This window comes from Pyxicephalus adspersus, chromosome Z, assembly GCF_032062135.1.
Source record: "Pyxicephalus adspersus chromosome Z, UCB_Pads_2.0, whole genome shotgun sequence".
NCBI classification, from domain to species: Eukaryota; Metazoa; Chordata; class Amphibia; order Anura; family Pyxicephalidae; genus Pyxicephalus; species Pyxicephalus adspersus.
In genome coordinates, this window is record NC_092871.1 from 21,363,268 (window position 1) to 21,389,983 (window position 26,716).

Sequence of the window (26,716 nt, forward strand, 5' to 3'; positions counted from 1 at the left end):
TCTCATTGTCACACAAAGACATACAACTCTTTAGGGCAATGCACAAGGCAACTAAAACTGTGGTTATATATAATCTCAGTCCCAGGGCACTGAAGTTTAACCCATCCTGCTTTACTCAAACCAAGATCACTGTTCCTGACTATGCAGCGCAATCTAACTACTATAATATTAGTAGATGGCTGCTTTCATTAAAGATTTCTAATTGGTATTTTGCTTTCTTTCAAATTCTTTTTAAACCTGTAGCCAGACCAGAAACATTCAGGTATTTCCTTCCTCTTAAATAGTAAGTTACCTTTACAGCACTTACCTCAAAAGACCTGGGCACTGTGGAACAACTACTCCTCAAATCTCATAGCAGAGTCACAAAGATCAAGCTTTAACACGATCCTACCCACCACCTGAAACTCCCTAATGGTCATTTAATCTGATGGGCATCCTTAGGGGACAAGAGATGAGGGACTATTGGGAATTTCATTTTAAAGGGGAATGGTACTTAATACCTATTGTACCTTTTTATAGATTTCCCTTTATACTTAACTAAGATCAAACAGCCACCTCCACTGGCTGTGGCCTTACAAAACTGGTGCAAAGAGCATTAATGAGTGGTTTCTCTAATGGGCATTATATATACCCACCAGGGGCGGACAGGTGCAAAGTGCGCTCTAGGGTCCGCCTCAGCCAACAGGGCCCCTGCTAACAGCCCCGTTACTGACATAGGGAGGGGAGTCAGTTCTGCACAAGGGCCCACTGTTGGCTATGTCCACCACTAATAACCATCATATGAAAAACACATATTTACATGCAAATTATAAATACACAACAAATAAATACAATAATAAAATCAATCTACAATCAAGAAAACACCCAAACTCTACATTCTAAATATGAATGAAAATGAGCCAGTTACTCCAAGAGTGGTGTAACAAGTCACTTGGTGTTCTGTGCTACAGGTTACCTAAATCTGAAACATTAAAGGTAAACAGGCTCTTTATTACATCATTTCTGTTTGAAGACAGTTATTTTACCTGTAGGTGTACTTACTTTGTTCATTTTAATAATTTTATCTAGTTAAGCATCTTGATAATTGGTAATGTGAATGCAATAAGGCATAATGGTGATACAGTGACCCATAATCATATACCAGCACAATGTAACAATGGGAGTGGGGGAAAGCAAAGTGTTAAGAATCAGAGTGAAAACTGATAGAAAATCGAAGGCCCCAAATTAAGATGATGTGTTTGTTAATTAGCAGGGATCGTTAGGCTGGGTGCAAATCATTACCAGAGCTGGCAAGCATTGGATACAGTGGTGTGAGTGGATGGGAATATTAACATGACGTTTCCCATTCCTGAGCAGCATGGGGGCCACCTGTTAATGAATAAATCTAAATGCTGATTAGAGGCAGAAGACCCTCAATCTATAAAGAGCTTAAAATTTACATGACTTCACACAATATACCCCTGGAGGACAAGGGACACGACACTGTTCACAGTACACATTTGCATGGTTTCATTCTGTCATAATGAGTAAAAAAAGAAAAAAAAACCCTAGGGGTACAATAAGACTATGGCTGCACTTGGGCTTTTTAAAAATGTATGGATGTTGCTTTTCTTTGATTTTGCAGCCCATTTGTTTGAATGTGCTAGATGGTACATAAATGTAATGCATGCTGCATTCTGAAAAACCGCAATGCACACCAACTCATGGAAGTGCATTGAGCTGCGGTGAACTGGTAGGGTGGGTTTGGGGTGCCATTATAGCAGAACTAAAATTAAAAAATAAAATTAGGTAGGTTCTTTATTGAAGAAGGTACAGGCTTTACACAATTATATAAAAATTGTCTGTTTGCACAGATTAAATTAAACTCACCTTTCCTTGCTTCCGTGCAGACATCTTCACCCCATACTCCTTCAGGATTTTCAAGCACCAGGATAAAATGACAAATTCTGTACATTGCATTCATTCCTGGCAGCCAGATATGCCAGGATTGTACACTCGGCCCTCTTCATACTGTTGCATTGTAACACAAATTGAAATATACATTCACATTACAGTACTGAAACATTGGGGCATTTGCAGTGCCATTCATTGTAAATTGCACCCAATAGGTGTCGTAGCTGGTAGGAAGTAAACTAAAAATACTTTAGTGACAGCTTTAAATCCACTGGGCCAATCTACTACGCTCCATTCAAGATGGCTGCACCAAGCAGAAGTCTCGGAGCCTTTGGATGGCTGCACAAATTGAGGCTGTATATAACAAGCCACAAAAACATAAGGCGTATACATATTGTCGTGGAAAATTGAATTGAATTTGGCGATCGGGTCTCTTGTCTATTTATTATTCACAAGGATACTAGAAAAGGACACCAATATTAAAATGTTTTACAATACATTAAGTCCTCATAACTCCACATAAAATAATATGTAGAATCAATATGTATAAAAGCCCAGAAGTCCCATAAAATCAACTGCTATGAATTTAGTTTTGGGATTTGTTTTCACATTCCAGTTTTGTGTTACATAATATTTATAAAGAGACTATTACCTTCTTGATGTATAATGCCAGATTTATGTATATCATGATTCTATTCCATTTAGTGCAAGGCTTTTTTTTTTTACTTAAAGGTTCCAGACTGCCACCTTGCGTGCCATAGCATAGCCAAACTTAAGTCACGTAATAAATCATTGAGGAGAACTGCTGGTTGGATGAAATACTTCCTTCATATTCACTTCCACTGCTAACTCCTGGATTACACTCCAAACTCTGTATATCCTCCATGTCGGATACAGTAATATAAGGGAGTGTACTGAACACTGGTATAGGAACATCAGCACCATGCGGCACAGGTCGTCTTGCTGATTGCAAATCATTGTACTCCCACTTGTTTTTCTTGTAACGATTGAAACCTTTTACATTCACAGCACAAAAGTAACAATCATTAAGATGATTTTTGGGTTCTTGCCATACCATAGGCACACCAAATTTCAAGTTTTCCATTTTTCCACTGATGTAGACACTACACAAGTTTTGCATACCATATGGGGAGCCCAATACTTATCTTGGTCCCCTAGTTTAATACCAAAATATGCAAGATATGCTTGTTTCGCAAATTCTGTAATGTTTCTTCTCTGTTTTTGCTGGGAATATTCACCACAAATGTAGCAAAATACATTAGGGTCATTTAAATAACTTCTTCTTGAAGAACTCATATTTCTGTAAAAAAGAAAATGTATGAATAAAAAGAAGGTTTGCAATCCCTATTTAATGTACAGCGCTGCGTAATATGTTGGCGCTATATAAATCCTGTTTAATAATAATAATAATAATAATGTGCTGTAGCTGCAGCCTGGCATAGCTGGAGAGAGAAGGAAGCTGTGTATCTGCACACATTTTTACAGACCAGGCATAAACCTAACATGGAATAGTATAGATATTATTGGAGTTTCCAGCAGTTGTTGCATTTTGTGTTGCATTGCATAAACAGAAAAGGGTTTCCAATGCCCGGGCCATTACTATGCATTGGCGGCCCACTAATAATGAATGGGCTGCTTTAACATGTAGCATAACACACTGCAGTAAGAAATATGAAAATGCCTTAAAATAGGCTTTATTGTTATAAATAATTTTTATGGTGATGAAAGAATGAAAAGCAACCTAATCATTCCCTACACCGGTCATATAGTAAGCACTGCCATCATGTGGGTATAATCCTAATTACAAATAGGCAAATGATGCTTCACTAAAGAGAGTGCAAAACATGGAGGGGATGTATACCTAGGCTATAGGGCATTAGTCCATAATGTGAGTCATGATTCTTCTATAGATAGGAGGCAAAAAAATCACTTGCTTCACCCTGTTTATTATTAATAAAAATAAGGGGTAGCATCAGTAGACACAAATGCTTTCTTGTCTCATTGACAATGCAACTAGTATTTGAGTTTATTATTCAGGTTTTGATCTGCACCATCTGTTGTGCTTTTTGTTTCTTTTCATACTTTTGTCATTCATAATTTCATAAATTCTTTTTATAATTTTTGTATCCCCCTTGGAATTGTTCCAAGGTCAGCAAAGATTGGTATTTGCAACAATTGTGGGCCCTCCTTACCCCTGTCCAGTGCATATAGACATATAGTGTTTACTAAAGAAGAAGTAAATAAGATAAAACTGCATTCATTCTAAATGCTAAATCTTGTGCAAGGAAAATTTTAAAAAATCAAAAGAGTAATTTTGCAACAAATGGATCCTGCTAATATCAAATGTTAGATATGTAATTTTAAAAGGGGGCTGCAGGGAGTACAAATGTGAAGGCTATGATTGTAAAAGGGGCTATAATCTCTAGGCGTCTCCTGTAATTTCCCCAAGTCTCTCCATCACCTGTTGCATTTTTTAGCCTTTGGGAGATTTTTGGAGCATTACATTTACTTAATATTGTATGTGGCCCTTCGGTGATGTCAGGGTCACACCTGAGGCTCATTCTATCAAGAAAGTCGATCGATGCTCATTATTTACTCTCCTCAGATTATTTGTAATGAAAACTGGAACAGTTATAATGGGTAGATCATCATTGCTCCTAACCACTCATCTGCAATCTAGTTCTCATAGAAAGTATTGATGCCAGAGACAGCTAAGCAACTGCAATCTCAATGTGCCAAATTCCTGGCATGCATGATACCCCACAGCTATGTCATGAGACAGCCCTGAGCATTCTGTATGTGCAAACTGCACCCGGTCCCTGTGATAGGAGGTCCGTGTGTCCCCCAGGTTGTGCCCTTTCTGCTCTGGACTCCATGCCAAAGCCAGAAATATTCTTTCTAATCCTATTGACAAACCAAATGCAATCAGCTCCTGAACATCTGGAGAGATTTAACAAATTAAAGAGCCTCTTGCTCCCTGCTCATAGAGACAAGATTACATTGCAGCAGGCAGATTCCCTCCAAGTGAGAGCGATATAATGGACACAAATTCACTGACCGTAGATTGGTAAAGTCCTCCATCGCCTGTGCCTGTGATCCCAAGCAGCGGACGCTACAATGGACTTCTCTCTGGTGGATGAGCAGGTACATGGTCACAAAAAATGCAATTTAGTCATATTGTTGTGGGGCTCATTTCAAAAGGCAAAGAGAAATGATACGCCAAGCAAACATTTATAGCAAATTTTCTTATTATAGGAACTTTGAGACAATCCGGCTTTTTGCTTTACCTTTCTTTCCTGGTTTACGCTTCCTTCCATTGTGAACATTATATATATATTTTTTTTAACTGTTCTTACTGTTCTTATAAAATACCTTATATTAGTTCTAGCAATATCATTATTGGGCCCCTATGCTTCAGTATATAATGCAGCCGATTATGGTTTATTGGAAGGGCTGGCTGGGAGCTAAATAGATTTCTGAAATATCACAGCACCCTGCCTTAGTGTTCCTCCCAGGAGTCCTACACCTGACTACAAGCAATAAGTTATGCAAAAACCAAAAGGCTTTAATCAGAGTCAGTCTGAGGAGTATTTCTAGGTAGTCTGTATTTGCATGCAAGCCCAACTCGTGATACTTAGCCTCACTTATAATGCATACAGGAAGAAACTCACAATGTTAGTTTGGGGAAGGAAAGGGAGATGTATGAACCATAAATTGTGTTTCTTCCTCCTCAATGGAGAAAACTTGACTCAAATCTACAGAATGATTGTAGGGTAGATATTCACCATAATTTAAATGTGATTTAATTGGGGCTCCCTTGTGCACTTCTTCTTTTGTGTCCAGCAGTTATCGGCTATGAGTGGGATTTTTTTGTATGCCTCATACAATGAAGACCTGTCTTTCCAAACATCATTATCCACTCTGAGCACTGGACCGGGACAGAGGGCAGACCAGTCGGACAGGGGGCATCTGACCAGCGATACGGTCTGGTTGTGGATTGCTATTTTGGCCACAGTGGGAAACATCATGGTTTTGGGGGTTGTGTGTGCATGCACCTTCTGAAGTAGAGGGCAGCACCCTGGGTGTCAAACCGGATTCACAAATAGTTACCTCTAGATGTTGCTGTTCCCTTTCCACTTGTATGTATGGCATTTTGCGGTGTCTTCACCATCCAAAACTTAATACAAAAGTTGCCTGCAATCAAGAGTTTTCATAAATGATTATTTTATTGGTAATGACATACAAAAAAAGACAGGTTACAGATAATATTATACACACATTACAATTTCTTAATGCACTGTGCTGTTTCACCAGAATAGCAAAAAAAAAAGAAAAAATAAAGCTCTTTTGACTTTCATCAAAAGGACATCACAATAGATTACCTTTTTACTGATATATTGCTTTGAAGAGAATCAGTAGTCTGTTAAACTCCCCTTTTCTTAGCTGTTGTAGTAATACTTGAGTACATATTATACCAGGTAATGTTTTCTCTTGCAGTTTCAGTTTAGTGATTCCCTATAAAGTACACCTACACTAGTTCTATGCGTTTTGTGAACGGTTTTTACATAGTATTTTAGAATGTTTAGAGTTTTTTAAGCAACATTTGATCCTGGTCACTTGTAATTTATATTTGCTGTGTCCAGATCCCTGTGCCTAGGAGGCAAATGTCACATGAATGGTCATTATAATGAGTGCCCGAGCTCAGCTCTATCGATGTATACTCACTACTCTTGTTATTGCAGAACTCCATCAATAATGAAATATTCAACTGAAGGATAATATAATTCTCTACATTACACTTTTCTGTCACTAAATGTCTGATGACCTGCATCATTCACCCTCCTTCTGAGCCCAGCTATACAATAGTACAGAGAGAGGGATGATAATTATATAATACCCATAATCATTTAATCATGGCTAAAGCCAGAGCAGATTGGCAGCTAAACACACATCAGAATGATAAATAGGCAGCAGCAAGGCAGAATCAACTGAGCTTAGATAACAAACATAAATGTACTATGAATAATGTCAAGGTTTGGCCAACATAAAACAGTGATAACATATATAGATATAAGGAAGCATGCTAAAATAGTAAAGACACATTAATAAAAAAGGCATTGATAAAAAGTTATGATCCTACTGAATAGGGTGAAGTTTTTTAAAGACTTCACTCCAGAAAGTCCAAGTATAAAAATGTGTAACAATTTGTAGTTAAGTAAAAAGCATTAGAGAAGACGCTAAGGTAAGCCTGTGTTCCTGTACAGTGTCAAAAAAAATAGGGCTACTGGAACATAGAACATGTCAGAGTGTACATTTACAGTTAGCCTATTCAGAGTTTTACCACAAGCATATACATTGGTTTTCCCCCCATCCTCCCTATTTGTTAAAGCTTTAGCTTGGGGACAAGGTAGCTGGGGGCAAGTACAGCAGCACACTAAGGGCCTCATTTATTAAAGCTCCCCAAGACTAGAGAAAATAGACTATCATGGGAGAATTTATGTGATCCAACAAACCTAGAATAGATCTGGTCCAGGATTTAAAGCGTTTGCTAATATATTAAAAAGTAAGTAATAAATATATAGTAAACTACTTAGGAAATCCTTTTGCAGGTTTGCTCCAGGTCTTTGAGATAAATCAGGCCCTAAGTGTAAGGCTATGTACACAAGTAAAACTTTTGTCATTAGAAAGGATCCTTCACTGTCCTTTCCAATGACAAAAGACTGAAAGATGCATGAACGAGCACTGTATGTACAATGGTGAGAACGAGGGAGCGGCGCCCTGCTGCGCTCTCCCCCCTTCACTTCCAATGCAGTCATTCCTTGCTTGTCATTTATGGATCTGTCAGGACGGATCCATGAACGACATCAGACAGCCGCTGTACACACACATCTGATTCTCGTATGATACTAGCCCTTGAGCGATAATTGGACAAGAAACATTGGACGTACATGTAGCCTTATGGTACATACACAGTTTTACTATTGTTGCGTTAAAACTTCTCTTTAAAAACTCTTAAACTTTTAAAAAAATCTCTTTAAAAAAAAAAAAAAAGTTTGCCGCATCTCTGGCTTTTTGAGCAAGCACTTATTTTATAGGAACAAATGGTATGATATAGAAAATGCATTCAAGGTGCAATCTATTTATAATACATGCTATCCTCCAGCAGACTTACCTTACAGGGCTTTCTATAGCACATGTGCAGGCTTTTAAAGGTTTTTATGCACCATTATCATTTTTTAACTGAACCCTGTTACACGGGACAATTACATGTGCTATTATTGCGAATCACATATAAATATACAAATTGTCTGACTGACATGTTGATCCTTAAGCTACGTACACACATCCAATGGTTTCCACCTGATAATCGGCTCAGGGACGATATCGGACAAGAATCTGGTGTGTGTACAGCGCCCATCAGATCCACGGACGATGAACGATCCTAATGCAAGAAAAGAGGGAGAGCGCGCAGCAGGGTGCCGCTCTGTCGTTCTTCCCCCCCCCCCCTCTCCATAGAGCAGAATGATGCTGTATGTACAGCACTTGTTCATGCATCGTGCAGTGCTTAATCGTTGGAAAAGATCGTGAAAGAGCCTTTCCAACGACTATAAAATTGCACATGTGTACGCAGCTTAAGTCACAACTTTGTGAGTCATTAAGCTACAAAAAAAACATATAGCCGATTACATCACAACTTCCAACTTGCACAAAGCTAAAGGATTGGCATCACAACCAGAAGATTGGCATTTTTAGAGGTTTGTAATGGTAAAAAAAACACTATATTTGCAGAAGATTGTGGAAACCTGACTAACACAACTGACCACTTTTCCAGTTAAGAGTTACAGCATACAAAAACATGTTTGTATGCTACCGATAGATTGGGGGGGCAATTTTTTTTATTCCAGCTCTGTACACCAAGCCAGCTCCATTAACAAAAGTTTGGTGTGGAGGAATGCAAGTGGCCAGTGCAGAGCTTTGACCGCTACCCTTTTGGGCTTCTTTAAGTTGATTTTGAAGGCCAGTTAAAAAAAGGGTAAAAAAAATTAAATAAAAAAAAACACATGAAACCTTTAAAATCTTGTGGATTCCCTGTTAACTTATTATGTTATATTTTTAAAAATTATCTCCTAGACTGTAAGCTCTTCAGGGCACGGTCCTCTCCTCCTCCTGTGTCACTGTCTGTATCTGTCTCCTATTTGCAACCCCTATTTAATCTACAACGCTGTTGGTGCTATATAAATTCTGTTTAATAATAATTCCTCGGTTTTGTGTCAACTTCCATTTATGTTATTTGTAATAATATTTTATCCTCAAAAAATTAAAAAAATAAAATCTTGTGGAAGGCCACGTTGTTGCTAAAAATAAGGAGGAGAACGTCATATTTTGGATTGGGATGTTCATAAGCTAGTGTGATTGTCAGATGTCCAAAAACATTTACTATACAGTGCATTCTTATCATAGGTTCATTTAATACCCATCACATACCAACTCTGCTTCATATATTGTGTAATTCACATTTAGAAAGCCTTATAAGAGTGAACTACAGATAACAAGTAAAAAAAAAAGTTCCATACACCATGTGATGGTATATGGAACAGAATCTACACATCAGCAATAGAAAAGAAATGGTTTCTAATGGATATTCTTCAAAATTTCTCACTGAGTTCTCACTGACAACACTGATACAGTTTGTGCTTTTAGGTATATGTGCTATTCTTCTAACACAGGTTTTGGAAAACAGTGCAGGATTTCAACTGGTACTATATAGAACTTTAGGGTAATCTATAGATAAAATTAATAAAAAAGGTAAAAAGTTTTGAGGTGAAAAAGATTTGGATCCAGGAGTCATTAGAGCAATGATCGATGACAACAAACTAATTTCCATGCAAAAAACTCCACATACCACTGGATATTTTGGATCTAGCCAGTAAAAAAAATATTAATACCCACCTATTATAGTCAATAAGTAAAAATCTGATATATTAAGACACTTGACAGTCTATTTTTAAATATTCCATCAAGTAATAGGAGTTTTAAGATAGTAAGAACTACCAATGGATCATGTTTGGGATCCGGATCCATGTGCCAAGACCATCCAACTCAGATTCAATAAAATTGATTAGCTGGATGCACTTCCCAATAATTAATCCCTCACATCTCCATTAAAAGCCGAGTGGGGGTTTTATCTAAAGAGTTAATCCACTTAACATAACAAACAATGTTTTTAATAGATGCTGAATCGTTGGATGTGGCATGAAAAAGTTAAAAAATGAGATATGTCCTAATCAAGTGAATTACATGGATGGGTCTAACAGAGTAGATGAGATTCTGCACTCATAATTCTGAATACAACATGCACCTGACAACTATTTGTTTTTCTGCCACAGGCTTTTTCAAAGGGGATTTGATTGGAAGGTGATATTCCAAAAGTGGACAATCCCTTTAACACCTGATTAAGTCAACACATGACAAAAGGTAAAATATAAAGTTGGTCACACAAATGAACTTTAAACAACACTTTTAGTCACTCATTTAAATCAGTTATGTGCAAAAAAATAGCTATTGTAAATTCGCCTTTCTGGTGGTCACTCAACATTTGCCCTGCCGCCTCTGACAGGCACATCAGCATTCAACAGTTCAGAAAATGTCAGGTGCCTTTGTTCCTTGCTATATATTTTGGTTCCATCCTCTGAACCCTATCTCACTACAAGTACAGCAGCAAGGCGACATGAGCATCTAAGACCCCTTAAAGGTGTCAAATCCTCATTAGTTTTACAAGGGCCCCAACTTTTGAATTAAATAAAAATAGAGCACACACCTGAAGAGTTAAGAACAATACTTCTGCTGCAGAGAACAGCTTTAAAAATTTGTTTGCTAAAGGAGAGTTTCACTTTAAATGGATCAACAGATTTTTTGGAAGGTTGCTTAACTCACAAAAGGTGCAAAGTAAGGCTTTTGTTATGGAACGCAAGAGAGAAGAAAACAATGTTCATATCCAATTATACCAAGACTAATACACAATGCAACAGTAATAAACATGATGGCAGTCACATTGGCAAAATGCCCAGAACAAAGATGGCACTTGTAAAAGGCACTGTTGGGTATTCCTTTTCAGGTTCATTGCTGTAAAAAGGCACAATAAAACATGGTTTACTCCTGAATCAGTGCTGTAAGGCAAAACTGTCCCTTTTACATCCTATCTGTGAACTATTGAGGCAAAAGTAAATATTTGTTTCATAAAGAAATTAAAAATAAATAGAGGAATGGATAAATATGCAGTGACAACTTCCAACATGGACATGATTTGTTAAAGCCCAACTGCAGCCAAAACGCTTTAGGTTCTTTACAGAGCGGGGAAAGGTTATAATCTCCTTTGGATTTTTAATGTTGACTATGTCCTCAATGGAGAAAAATACCCCAACTTTCTGGCCCAAATTACTAAGGTCAGGAAATATCTTTCATGGCAACAGAGGCAGCAATAACAGCACATTAATTTAGTGGAAAGGAGAGGATTTTAAATGGCTGTCAGGTTATACTGCTTGCAGCATCTTCCTGCCCTGGTAATATCCAGAACTTCTCAAACTTGACAGTAATTCTGACTCATAGCCTCCCTATTGGCAGTTTACAAAAAGAATGTTTAGCTGGAGTTTGGCTTTAACAATCATGCTACTCAGAAATTCTGGGTAGTAATACTATTTGGGCAGCATCTATGCTGACCTTTCTCAAGCCTATCAATCACAGTAATCTTCTACAATACAGTCACTGTCAAAAAGATGTCTCATTTAGCCTGGGCTTCTGTGGAATTTTAGGAGGAGTGGGTGAAGATGAGGAGACATCGGCTGCTGCCGAGGGTAAAGAAGGTGATGATGGTGCTACACAAAGAGCTGGGGGTGGAGGAGGGGCAGGCGAAACCGGTCTTCTAACTGGAGCAGAGGATCGAGGTGATTTCATCCTGGTGGCTGTTACTTCAATGCTGGAGCGCCGTGCATCTAACTGCTGCGATTCTGTATTACGTGCAAGCTCTTGGCAACGCTCCACAAAACTGCCACTGGTGCGGGGAGATGGTGGATCAGAAATTGCAGCAGATGCCTGGGACTCTGCCCTTTGTTGGTTGCTTTGTGTCTTACTGGATCTTGTGCTGGAACGAGGGAGGGAGTCGGATTTGTGCAGAGAACTGAAACTCCCAGATATGTGTGGCTGTAAGCTGCACATGGAGGCCCAACATTCTGTAGGGCGATTGGATGCAAACTGGGAGCGTTGAGAGGAGTTTAACATGTGCCTAGAAAATCGATCACGCATGTTGTCACTTAGCTGAGACTGCAAGCTGAAATACAAAAACAGAGTGGTTACTGCCTGCATTTCTACTTGAAATGGTGGCAAAAACAAGGCAAGTATCCACAGATGAGGTAAACGACATGATGCAATTTGTTTGAGCTAAAAATCAAGTACAGATTATGGAACAAGAACAAAAAATAAATTTGTCACAATTAAAAAAAGGGGAATCTCTGAAAGCCTTTTGCAAAATAAAGATCACTGCCAACTGGTATTCTACTTTCAGCACTCAACTGCTAAAGCAAAACTGTATTCTTTTCACAGTTTTAAAAGTAATGCAGTCATAATAAAGAAAAGGGACAGAATGTCAAAAAATACAGATACTAAAATGTGTGTGTACACACTTGCAGCAACCTTTACTGTTCTAAATAAGCTTATATACGGACTTAATATGAATGGGCAAAGCCTTGAGGTAGTGTCAGAGCTTGCTTGCTCTCTTCTAGGCCCAAAACACTCCTATTGGCTATTGATGTAGCCCAAATAACTACTGAGCTTGTGGGAATGTGTGGTGTGCAGGAGAAAATGGGAAAACTCTGATGTTACTTTAGAAATGTAGGAGATTTGCTTCAATATAATGATCCGACATTCAGCTATAGAGGGGTAATGAAAGTTTCTCTAAATGCATGTGCATGCAAATCTAGGATACTTTCAAGAATCTCTATTTTTGGGGCTATCAATTATAAGGGTTCAGATTATCAATGGGTTGCTCAAAATATCCTGTTTTCACATACATGTTGGCAGCTATCATTTTTAATGTAACCCTTTAACTGCGCTTTACTGATCCTCTTTATCAAATGCACATATATGGGTTAGGCCTCATCTCAACTTAAAACCTTTTTTTTTTGTTTTTTTTGTTTTTTAATAAAAGTAACCTAAGATTTATGCAAAAATGATGATGTCTTGTGGTATACAGCTGACAAATAGAGAAAATGTGGAATGGCAAAAAGGCTGACACTGACATGCCTTTACATTCCACGCCTATACTTCACAAGTAGAAAATGATCCTGTCCTTTGCAATTGGGACCTAAAGACAGGAGAAGGCTTTCTATAGTGCAACGGAGGCAGCTTTTTCTGTAAACTTTTCCCACTGGTAGTGAAAGTACCTGGCTATTGATGCACGAGGGTTGGCACTGTGGCTGAATGATGTTGCAGGGCTCATTTCAGGAGTACGGGTGAGAGCCAAGTCGCATTGCTCCAACTGTTCCAGCAGCTCTTCCTGGGTGAGACCCCCTAGTTCTACTATAAAGTAGATAAACACAGTGGAAAATTATAAATTAGTGGAGACTCCGATGTATTCAGGGGCAGATTAAAAATGTGTTTACACAGTTGAATGATGAATATCAATAAATGAAGCAATTTCTGTTAACACTTTAGATTGCACATAAAAGCACTTGATAGAGCTTCATCAAGGCAAAAAGGTCAAACACTCAAAAATCACTCAACACTTAAAACTCAACAATCATCTTTAGGTACCTACACAAATATAAGGGCAGATGAACCCAAGGAAACATGTTAAAAGTAAGGGAAACTTTTTAAATTTAAAGTAAGGAAAACAAAAGAAAAGGCTCATTTACCTCCTGTCTCCCCTTTGTTTGCTACCTCCATGGCAGTAGTTAGATCCCACATTTGAAGGCAGCCACTGGCATGACCAGTGAACAGATAGCGCCTTGGGCGGGAGCCTATACGGCTGGATCCCTCACACTCATGAACGGTGAAGGAGGTAATAGGTGTTCCGTCCACAGAGCGGACCTCACAGATCCTAAAATAAATACAAAAGGTAGCAGAATATTAAAGATTTTTTGTTAAATAACACTTTGTGTTCTTGGTAATAAAAAACATATCCGCTGGTACATAGAATCACAAAGTATCGCTATGACAAAACCTCTCACCTCTTCCCAGTGGAAGACAAGCGGACATAGACAATGTTAGAATCGGGAACAACTCTCTGAATGAAGACCTGCTGATCATCTCTTTCTCCAAATGGACCTGAAGAGAAAGCAAGGAAGATGAATGTAAGGGACACAAAAATAAAACTGCATGAAAATACACCTAACCTGGCAAAGCTGGGCCATTTAAAGGATCTCTTTATACACTTACCAATATCATTCCCAGCACTGCAGCCAGCATGTCCATCGATATCTTCTAGAGAAAGAATTTTAAAGGATGCTAGAGGAGTAGATCCAGGCTGGGTGGAGATCATACCACGGAAGCGAGTGACAGTCCAGGTGCGCACATGGTTGTTATCAGCACATACTAAATGACAAACAAAAGATAGAACTTAAAGCTGCAGATTTGCTGCTACAAAAGGTAGATGAAAGCAACATAATATCTGTTTAATAATTAAGAAATAATAGATAAGAAAGCCTTACAGGTTTAGGGGAGTAATGTTATTTGACATAATGTAAATGAGGCTTATCCTTATAGCACAGATACAACACAGTTTCCAATTCACAAAAAAAAAAAAAAAAAAAAAAAAAAAAAAACACAAGAAATTTTTTATTTTTAATCAAGGAGATTATAAATTAGTCATATTGCCTAAATAAAAGTTCTTATTCTTGTTAAGGATGTTTCTACTACAAAGCATTATCACTTTTCCAATAAAACCCAATGAGTGGAAACAGGAAAGGCAGTACCAAACTAAAACCCTAAAAATCACATTGCCCTAATGGCAGCCAATGAAGAGAAAAAAATGGCACTCATTACCTGAGATCAGGTGTCTTTCTGACAGCATTATTTTGGTCACAGGACTACGGTGAACAGTGAATGTCTGGAAAAGCTGAGGACCAGAGCCAACAGTCTCTGGGTGCTGAACAATAACTCTTACAATACCAGAACTTGTTCCGTAGGCAATCTCAATCCAGTTACCACTGTCACCTAAAAAAAAAAAAAAAATTAACAAATATGTGGTCTGTAACACACACACACACACACACACACACACACACACACACACACATTTATTTTAAATGTTCACATTTATTTCTTTGTTGATAAAGAGTATGTGTATGCACAGAAGAGACATGTCCCCTGTGCTCAGTAACTGTAAAGCAGAATAATTCCTACTTGTCTTGGGTGTGAGGTAAACACTAAGTGCAGTAATGGCATCTTCAGATGGATCACGGTAAAGCTCTGTAACAAGCAAGTCATTATCCTTCATACGTAGAGGAAATTTCTGAACATCTGACAACAAAATAGAAAAAAGTATTTTAGTAAGAAGAAATATCATACACAGAAATTAATATTAAAAAGAACTAAGCCTGACAAAAAAATATACTGGGCCCAAAGTGTTGTACAAGTTAGAAAATTCAAAGAATATGTTTGAGGGACAATGTGATATTATGAAACTTTATTTTCTGACCCTGCACATACTGTGCATGCAATCCTTCTAATGTTAGTAGTAAGTGCAATTATGTGAAGAGACTCAGCTGTCTGTTACACTTACCTACATAGTAGATGGATCCATTGTTACAACCTAGCAGCAAGAAGGAACCAGCTGTATCATAACTGTTGATTGGCACAACATCTTGGGTCTGTCAGAAGATAGAGTTTGGAGTATCATGGAAGGAAAAGGGTTACATTTTTACCTAGGTTTGAATGACAATGTGTTCAGAAACAAAAGGCCAGCAAAAAAACAAAACAAGCAAGAAAAAGACAAACAGAAAACAGACATCTACAGAAAAAGAAATCACTGACATCTTGTAGATTTAAAAAAATAATAAAATTCAAGTTAATTTTTTTAATGACAGATTTGACAAATATGTCCTCAAAACAGAGTCTACAACTATAAAAAGTATTGTCAAGCCTATGTTGCTTTTCAGGATTTCAGGTACATACACCAACAACCTTTGGAAATATAGCTATACCTAAGTTTTGCAAAACTCGTCACAGTACTTCTTTCCACCCCATTGGGGCTCTACTGTAGATCACCTTCATCCATAAAAAACTTAGAGAGACTTATTATGTAACCAGGACTTTGAAATATTAAAATAAAGAGACAAAACAGAAATAATAAATTAGTCTGTAATCTGCAAACATCTATGTTTATAAAGGAGTTTTTGCAGTGTACCAAACTACCCTGCTTCCTTAAAACCTTTGTCACTGCTGTTCTGAGAACGTTATTCTTTTCTCAGTTTGAAAATTTGGCACTGTGCTTCTCATCCTGCCAACATACTTCTTATCTTTAAGGTAAAGAAGTAACCTCCCTCCACGTACATGCAGGCCCTATTCAGTTCCTTCTGGTAAACCACTCCCTGGCATTAACCTAGCAACAACCCAAAATGGGATATACAAACATACAGATAAAAAGGGGTTATAGCACAAAGAATATTATATATCTTACCTGCCAGTGTTTAGTAACAGCATTCCATACACCAATTTTTCCAGTATGGCTTGTGGCTATTAACTGATTGCCCACAAAAAATAAAGCTTCTGCTGGCACTCCAAGGCTAAAGACCCCTGTAATACAACACAGATAACATGAACAGACAATCCTAAAAAAGTAGCCATTGCTTACTTCAGGCTCCCATTTACCACCTCCATATATTTGCATGCCTCTCCCAGCAACTTCTGTTTACATTTGTGTCCATGATGATCTCACCTATTTCACTTCCAGTTCCATCACCAGAGATGGCCCAAAGAATGATTTCACTGCAGGAAGACACGGCCAGCATCTTATCATGGTCACCCAGTGATCCTCCCACAGTCTTGGCATTAAGAGCCACCCGTTCAATCACCCAGTCAAGACAGGGGCTTGTAAAAATCAGTTGCCAACCGGAGGTCTCCTTCATTCTGTTAAAAAAAGGAAGTACATGATGAATAGGAAAGAACTGTGGGGGAAAAAAGCATGGGTGTTCAGTTACTAAAGTGCAAATCGATTTCAGTCAGCAGCTATGGCTACCATTTAGTTATACATCTGTCAGCATAATACAATCTAAAATATCTTTTGGTAGTATAAGCATTAAACTTTTTACATGAATATATTCCCAAGTCATAGAGGATAATCTACTTAAATAGACTTTTCTATACAAGTGATATACAGCTTAAAAAAAAAAACCTTTTAGGCAGTAGAAACTTGTACACCTGTTGTACTTGCAAGCATTTGCAAAGCTGTAAGTATCATTTTCTACAGTTTGTGTTTAGATGTGTAACTTACAGAGTATAAAATTTATAAATATTGAAGTACTAGTAGCCCACAGATTTACAGTACACAAATGTAACATATTCTAATAGTCTACACATTCTGGAAGGGAATTTGCAACAAAAATTCAAATGTACCATTTATTACAGAAGTTTTTTGTATAACAAGTCAAACCAGACAGAGACCTTCAACGAAATTTCATAGATACCTGTAACAGACTATGAATTGAGCAAAAGCCACTGCAATCCAGTTATGATGCCCGCAAATGATCCTCACCATCCCAGAGTCGCCAGGTGTTCCTAAGAAGAAAGTAGGTAAAAATCATATCTATTTGTAGTAATCTCACATGCCAACATATCAGCACTACAGACTGCTGTCCTACTGTGTGTGTATAATATCAACTCTTGAACCGACAAATGCATATGATGTCACTTTATTCTGCAATACTTTTTTAACTAATGTCATCTCTGACCTTGCTGAGAACAGAGCAGAGCAGAAAAGTATACACCCAGTCTACAAATGGTTTTATGCTACAAAAGTTTTTCAGATCCCTTTACGATACAAGATACATATAGTTTAGATATTTTCAGTGTCCTCCAATAAAGAAAAGGAAAGAATAGCAGCCTAATTTATTTAATGAATATAATCCAAATTGTTACCGCATGAATACTTGCTAGAAGATTGTAAGATTTTTTAGACTAAAATGTTTTTTTTCCCCAAAGCAGAACAAAAGAGAATCCTCCCATTTAGGTGTATTGATACTTTATACTGAAGAATGTAACTGATACAGACCTCCTAAGTTTCCATAACTTCTCTCTTCTAACAAGCGTCCCAGGATACCAGCACCTCCCAAGTTGGGGGGCATTGTGTTACTCCTTCGCACAGGAGCCCGCTCATTTCCTCCACCTCGAGAGCTAACCTGCAGCCCTGAAACACTGTGACGGTTTCTTCTCTTAGCTGGGAACACTAAAAATAAAAAAATACATATTTATATAGTTTGACATTGAAAAATGATCTTTTACATATCCACATCATTTCTGATAAATAGAAAGAATACTTATAATGTACAAAGACAACTGAAAGTTATTGAAATTGATATGATGAGTTGATCACCTGCTTATTTCAATATTTTAATATTTGCCTGCCATATCACCACAGTATTGTAGCAATTCAAAATATGCAGAAAAAAAGGGGACTTAATTGGCACATATAAAAAATCAAATGTATATAGGGCCTCTTGGTTTGCTTTGAGGCCCTGTATACATCTGAATGAAGATGACAAGATACTGTATAAATAAGTATAAGTATATAGTATAAATAATGTATAATATATACTATAAGTAATTGTAAGTATGCTTGTTACTGATTATAAAAACAATACATGCTGTTTTGAAGAACTATAGTTATTGCATATTATATTGTATTTATTCAAGTCTAGACCTCTCAACGTTATTATCCTGATGAAGCGGCATTGACCGTGAGACGTGTTGAGACATCCTCTAATGTTGTGAGATGCTACACTGTTAGCTGTTAAATTATTTGATATACTATGGTCCAATCTATGAGCAATATTGATGTTCAGATAATGCCGTCTTCCATGTTAACACATATGGCATATCCTATTTAATGTACAGCGCTGTGTAATATGTTGGCGCTATATAAATCCTGTTTATTAATAATAATAATAATAATACTAATATTTTCTAAATAAAAAGTTTTTGTTATTTGATTTTATATATGTACCAATTAAGTTGGAACTTTTTTCCTGGATATTTTGAGTTGTTATAATGCAAAAAGACACTTTGTGCCTCCACCACTAACAGGTATACAAAATTGTATAATGATTGGGAAACTTGTCAGGTACCAGCAAACTTTTATAGCAGCAGCTATAAATGGTATTAGGTGTACCATCAGTACAATTAACACATCCTGCAGCTGAAGCAATGTTTTCATCCCTCAGGATAATTTACCTGGGGGTGGGAGGTATCCATTAAACAGCACACTTCCACATGAAGAGCGTTCCAAGTCTTCACATAGCTGTAAGCGTCTCACTGAAAAAAAGGGGTTCACACAGTTAGTTACCAAGTTATGGAACATGAAACAAAACAGAAAGAAGAGTAAAGTTACCTAGTGGAGTAATGCCATAAAACTCAGCCTCATGTAACAGAAGTGAGCTGTTCACACCTCTACAAGACAGTAAAAAACAAACAGGCTGTAGGTAAATGAAAGAATAAAAACAAGTTTATTTGAAAATACAGAACAAAGTGTGCAAAGCGCACACTGGAATATGCATTATTCTGCCCACTCTAGGCTTTGGAATGGCAACACCTTTTCGGCAGCACCTAATTGAATAAAAGCACCCCACTGTATTCAGTAAGGTGCCGCCAGTAGATAACTGTAGTTTTGAACACAGAGCACTATTTGTTCCTGCCCCATCTCTGAAAATTAGTAAATTAAAGGTCAGAATCAGATACAATGTTCTCAGCTGACTGATGCCAGACTTTGTAGCACTTCCCTATCCCAAGACTTGGCATCTCTGCTATACTGTGCTGGGTGTTTTTATAATAATTGGTCTCTCTCCTTTATGATATGACCTAGGCACTTTACACTAGAGCCAGAAATCAGCTTCCTGAACGGTGAATAATAAATCTATGGTTTGAAGTATAGATAATTTTACATTGTGTACAGATGTCAGGAGACATATGGAGCTTTAATCTCAGTAAATAAAATTATTATTTAAAAGTGATTAGAAGTACTACACTGATGACACAAATACATTTGCCACTAGAGGCAAACACACTCACCTTGTATCAAGCTCCTTTGTGCGAAGAAAGTTCAATATTGGAGCAAATACTGTAGGGTCTCTATCAATGAATATCTAAAATAAGAAAAGCAAGGAAAGCGTTCATAGAGAGGACTATAGCGCTGCTGATGAAAGAAGCAAAAAAGAAATCTATTTGCAGGTTTCTATTCATGTATGTTTTTTTTTTTAAACGTAGGAGAGTTCATTCACATATCTCACACATACATCCTAAAATACGTTTTACAAATATATAACAATTTAGTTTTCTAAACTACAACCAAAATAATATTATTAGTAAGGCTAACTTTTTTCCAGTCTGAAAGCACCATTTCTTTGAATCACTGGGCCTTAAGAAAAGTCTGTCTGCCCAACAGTGCCCTTTCCAGCAAAATTAAAGTAATTAGTACCAAGGAAGACTGAGGGACTATTCAAACATTTCCCACAGGAAACACTGAACTCCTCTGAAGACCTTCTTCTTCAAATGGTAGTGGTCTGACAAATACACTAACCCAATGGCTTTAATACTCTCCGTTTAAAGACAAGTATAGAGGTAAGGAAAGTCAAAGTCAAGTCAGAAGTCTTAGAAATTTAATACATGAAAAAGATTTAGGGTAGGTTCAAACCTGCTTCGGAACCGAGTTATCCCATGTGGCTCCCAGTGGTTGGCACCTTGCAGATCAGTCATTCGCATGTCAGTGCTGGTTCCTAAAGAACCAGAGTCTGCACATTTGAAAGCATTACTTTACCAGTCACTGCCACCTGTTAATTCTCTATGGAGCTGATGCTAGAAGAGCTGCATGTAACGTCTTGACAAAGCCATTGGTTCACTGGCATAAGGAGGCGATAAGCGTACTACAACCCCTTGGCCAGTGTGAACATAGCCATAGCCATGAGAGACTCTGCATGATAGCAAGGCAACTGGAATAAGAAGTAGCAACAATTGCCTCTATGTATCCTCTAGGTTTTCTTCAAATCTTGAAATCTGCCAATACTAACACTGTATGTACAGTATGTAGTATAATAATGTACACTACAGTATAAAGTATATTTAAAAGTTTGGAAACTATTATCAATTGAAACACTGATTAGCTACAAACAGAGGTTTATCAGTATTTCTATCATTTAAAAAATAGTATTGGTGTTCTACCCAGCACCTTTTAACTGGACACACCACCTACCCTGCTGTTTTTGTGGTGTATACTGAAGAGTTGGATGACCACCCATCTAAAATTTCTTCCCTTTCAGCTTAAAAAAAATGTCTGACTATAATTGCAATATGCTAAATATTTGCATTTTTAAATTGTTTTGTAGATAGTTTGACCCAACATGAAGAAACTCACTGCTCCGGTTTCATCCTTTAGGGAAGAGATTCGGCCACTCAGCAAACTGAAAAAATATAAAATAAATAGTTCAGGTCTACCGTATATAAAGATTAGTTGATTAGTTTGGTAGAGTATATCCAAAACTAAAACATCCAGCAAGCTGAATCAACATCATCTTCATCGATCTTTAAAGGAACTTTGGAACTTTCTACACTTGAAACCCAAACTTGATCTAATTGCTGCAGACATTACGCTTTTTTTCTGTTTTTAGATTGTCAATTTATTTTACCAAGAATGCAGCAGGAGATAAAGGACTAACTAAGTGTGCAGTTCAGTTGAAGAAATCCTACCTTACCTATGGAACCCCTGAAAGATATAAGGAGCCACTGAATCACAGTACTATAAACCCCTGGCAACAAGACTTGTGTGTGGGTGCAACATGAAAATAAAACATATACATCTAAACATGACCTCAGTCAGTCCTACAAGTAAATAAAGAATACTGACCTGGAAAAGAATGTGTCAGAAGCCCAGGTAAGGGTTTGTCTTGAAGTGCTAAATCTGTGGACGAGTATTACAAGTTGTTAATGTTTATGTTATCAAATATATTCTCTGCATATATTTTAAACATCGAGTAGGTTATGAGATTATTCCTTACTGCCTCCTAATCCAGTCAGATCTATAATGACAGTCATCCTACACTACAACCTGTCATCTGTGCAATACAGGAGAATTGTCAATGATCAGAGCACACCTAGGCTTTCCAAAGCACACCCAGTACGTATTTCACGAAATGACAATGAATGGTCATTATCAGCCCCCACACATGAAAAGTAGACAAGAGCTGAAAGGAAAGCGCCTTCCATGCACATGAGGGCAAGATGGGAAATCTTACAGTCCATTGTGCTTGTTTGGTATGGAAAAAGATCTATCAGAGGACTTGAGAAACTTGGCTATGCATGTACATCTATTGTTCATCCGTCAATGTGTTGTCAGTGACAATCATTTGACAGCAGTTTGAGGCTTAAAGTGGAACTAAAATCCCACTTTGAAAAGGTGTTTATTGCAAAAAGGACAGGCAATGTCCCTTCTGCAAAAGCTTTTCTTACCTGTCTGATTGCCGCCCAGCCAGTAAATTACATGGAGTTGCTCATGTGCAGCTCAGTGTTTGTGGCCATGGATAATCCAATAATTCCAGCTTTCTTGTGCATGCTGGAAATAAATGAACTCCAGCGTGACTGGACATAAATGACATCACCCCGGCCCAGACAGTCAAGATAAGAGAAGAACAGGACACAGAAATAAAGAAGGGACAAGAAGGTGGTACCCATGATGAACAGACACAGGTGAGTATTGACTGGGTTTAGTTATGCTTTATGGAGAGCTTTCTCCTACTGACTCCCATCAAATCGGTTTTGCCCCCCCCCCCCAAGTACTGAGAATTATTTAAAGGATTCCTCAGGGGTAAAAAGGTTCAGAAAGGTAAATTTACAGTTTCTAATGACATGAAAGGTCCTAAGGACAGCCAGAAACACATGAAATTAAAAGAAAACACATCAAATATCATCATCAACAAATGTGTTGTAAAAAATTTAATTTAATTTTTAAATTTTTTTTCTTTTTTTTGAAGGGTAAACCCTTTCCTGTCTTTGGAAAACCCCGCAGCCTCCTGAGTTACATACTTCCCGGGAATGCGCAAGAGTGCATTTCCTCTACTGTAAAAAATTGTTGAACTCAGTTTTTTTTTTCTTTTAATATTTTAACCCAATCTCATGCTGCGAGATCAGGTGTAGAAAAAAGCTTTTCACCTAAAATGGTCAATTCCATATGTTTTCTACTTACTGCCACATCTTTAATTCAACCAAAGCAAAGGAAAACAAGACAAAAAATATTTTTTGTTTAAAATCAGTAAATCAATAAAAACAATAGTACAGGGTCATACAATTCATTCATTGTATGCCCCTGTACTATGGCTATATGTATGTATGTATGTATGTTTGTACATTCTAATTTTCTATTCTGGGCAATAATATTGTACAAATAAATGGGGATATTTGGAGGTTTGTTTTTCTTTGTTATTATTATGTGCTTTTAAAACAACACTGTTGTTTAAAATAAACTTGGTTTCAAAAAATATTTTTTTTTTGTTTTGCTGTCTTAAAAGTCCCAATGGGGTCTTGGTTTCTTTTGCTTTGGCTTTCCACCTGTAAAAAACATTTTGTTCCGTTTTAATCAAGGATTTGGGTGCACATATCAGGAGTCGTGACCATTTGTTTTAAAGTCATCCTAACACTGCATTGTGAACAAACGTGTGCGTTTATTTTATTTTCTTTTTTTTACATGGTAGGTTGGCAGCACACCCACTTGCTGCTTTATTACAATGCATTATTATTATTACACAGTATTTATATAGTGATGACATATTACACAGCGCTGTGCAAACCCCATAATCATGTCACCAGCTGTCCCTCAAAGGAGCTCACAATCTAAAGTCCCTTCCATAGTCATGTCATTAACACAATCTATGCTAAATTTTGGGGTGAAGCCAAATTACCCTAACTGCATGTTTTTGGAATGTGGGAGGAAACCAACACAAACACGGGGAGAACCTACAAACTCCATGCAGATAGTGCCCTTGCCAAGATACAAACCTGGGACCTAGCGCTACAAAGGGCAGAGTGCTAACCACTGAGCTGCCGTCCTGCCATCATTATATGAATAAGTAAATGGGACCTTTATACGTATAAGAGGGGACAGAAGAACCAGATTTTCTTTCATAATATTGAACTGTTTATTTTATTAGCAGACACATACAGTAAACCCACAACATTTTATTATTAATATTATTATAATAAACAGTAATTATATAGCACCAACATATTACGCAGTGCTGTACATTACATGGGGGTTGCAAATGACAGATGAATACAGTGATACAAGAGGAGGAGAGGACCCTGACCGGAAGATCTTACAATCTAGGAATAACATATTGGTAATTTAGCCATTTTTAAATGTTGTTTTAGAACAATGAATATAAAATTAAATATTAATATGTATCGATAAGTTATTACTAAGTTTCTGACATGCGCTCTATTGCTCCAATGGCTAATGTTGGTGACAGGTCCTCTTTACCCTCTCTGTGCTTCTTGTCTGGTTCTAGCACAGATCAGAACACGAGGAGGAGAAGCCAATAGCTTCCTATGTGTCCCAGATGTATGAAGTACCCCAAGCACCCATTGCAACCCCCAGCTTCACCCGACATAGGCTAAATTTGCCCCCCCCCAGACCCACAATGACCCCAATTTCACAAAAGCAAGCAAGAATTTCCGATCTAGGATGCCCCCTAACCCCCACTGTTTTAAAACCATTACACGTACCTCTTCCCCCCAACATTAAGGTGGATAACATCCCCGGTCCGGCCTGCAGACCCCGCCATGCCGCTGTCCCCCAGCTTCACACAGCCACCATACTTCCGGCAACACCGAACTACAAGACCTTCTCTCCCGCTGCTCTCATTGGCTGCAATGCCCGTCACTCAATAATTTACCCCGCCCATCCTATTCAGCAGAGGGCGGGCTGGGTCAGAGATCACGTGGCAGAGCCGCGCTAGTAATCCGCTGCTACGCCCTGAGGTAGTCATAGTGATGTGTCAGGGTCTCTGGTGTGAGGAACTGCACAGGATTCTGTCTGAGGCGGCATTCCTCCAGCTATGGGGAAGCCTTTCATTATTATATTCCCAGCGTACTGTATGTCAGTGGCAAGAATGTCACCCTTACAGATAGACAATACATTGGTATTCCTTAAACCAGTGGTCCACTGAAAAATGTGGACATTATTTGCAATTTTTATGTTTTATTAATAAACAAAAATATTATTCTAATCTTATATTCTGAATGGCAATTTTCCCCTTTATATTGCACTAAATTCATGAATTGTACTAGAACCGGAAAAACAAGGGAGGCGCAGCGTGACGTCAGTGTAAGTTGTATGAGGCAACCGCTGCCGAGCCGTACGCTTCAGTATTGTTTCCTCCATTACAACAGTCACCCCGCTTTAGGTAAGTATGACCTTATCTGTGTATTTCCTTTACCTGTTATATTTATTGGCATCAAATAGTTTATAACTATCATTTCTTGTTTGGTCTTAGATTGGAATGAAATAAACCCATAATGAGCGAGAAAAAGCAAACAAATATTTTACATTTCTTTAGTAATAACAAAGATAATACAACTAATGATAATAGTAACAATAGTAATACTTCACATAACCCTGAGCTGATCAATGAATAAGAGCCTGCACAGTCCTCACCATTAGGAAGATCATTATTTTACAAATGGATTGATCTTTCTAAAAAAAATTCATATTAATGGTCTGCGGGATTTAAAATGATGAATTTAGTGGTCAGTGAGGTCTGAAAGGTTGGCGACCGCTGACCTGAGAAGCCCAAATTTCTCATTGCTCCATGACAACCTCTGGAAGAATCCTGGTTGAGAAACAGTTATTATAATCATCTTAATTATTTTATATCAGCATAATTTTCACCTTTCATTTCACCGACATCCATTGGTTAGGTATGCAATCATTTCTTTACATGAAGTACACCTTTGGGCCCCATTCACACCGGTGTATTGAGTTAATATACACAAAACGTGCGTTCACACAGCGCACAAATGAATGGGCCGTGTATCATAATTTGGTAAAACACACCGCAGTGGGAACAAGCTCTTAGGGCTTATTTTCATTTGCAGAGATGCCTTAAAATACCCGGAATGTTGCATGAGGTAACCATAATCATTTCTGTGACCTAAAGCACACAAAATCAATGCAAATTGTCACAATGCATGATTGTATATTGTGTGGCTCTTCAGAATGAGTGTCACCACAGTGCAGCAACATGCATAACATACTACAGCAGTGTGAATGGCTCCTTTACTATTGCACGCCTTTATTTACCATGAAATTAAAGAATACCTGAACTCGAGATTTTTACTTTACATAGAAGGGTAGACAAAAGCCAACAGCATTTTATAGGACATTTGCTGTATAAGCAGCCTTCCATAAACTGCTATTACATATATGTTAGGAGTAAAAAGTGTATAATGCTTATTTTATTTTTTAAAACATTATTTCATGAAAGCAGTGTATACTGTATATGCTTGCATAGAAAACTACATTTCTAATATGTCCTATGTTGCATTGACGCTGTTT

General features: G+C 37.7%; 1 protein-coding gene and 1 long non-coding RNA gene across 2 annotated transcripts; one reads left to right on the forward strand and one right to left on the reverse strand.

The window, feature by feature from the left end:
* Positions 1-4,858: 4,858 nt before the first annotated feature.
* Positions 4,859-7,016, forward strand: LOC140343207 (uncharacterized). Its single transcript, XR_011923275.1, has 2 exons — positions 4,859-5,058; positions 5,761-7,016. It is a non-coding gene; the product is annotated as an uncharacterized lncRNA (long non-coding RNA).
* On the reverse strand, positions 6,122-24,989 carry SHKBP1 (SH3KBP1 binding protein 1). The gene is made up of 18 exons (XM_072429767.1): positions 24,886-24,989; positions 22,016-22,069; positions 21,527-21,572; positions 20,188-20,261; positions 19,511-19,569; positions 19,354-19,434; positions 18,176-18,349; positions 17,592-17,682; positions 16,844-17,034; positions 16,586-16,701; positions 15,689-15,776; positions 15,310-15,426; positions 14,950-15,120; positions 14,344-14,499; positions 14,136-14,232; positions 13,821-14,005; positions 13,350-13,485; positions 6,122-12,238 (listed from the first exon to the last, which is right to left on the reverse strand). Exons 1-18 carry the CDS (start codon positions 24,942-24,944, stop codon positions 11,680-11,682), a joined length of 2,454 nt encoding a protein of 817 aa, XP_072285868.1. The 5' UTR covers positions 24,945-24,989; the 3' UTR covers positions 6,122-11,679.
* Positions 24,990-26,716: the final 1,727 nt, after the last annotated feature.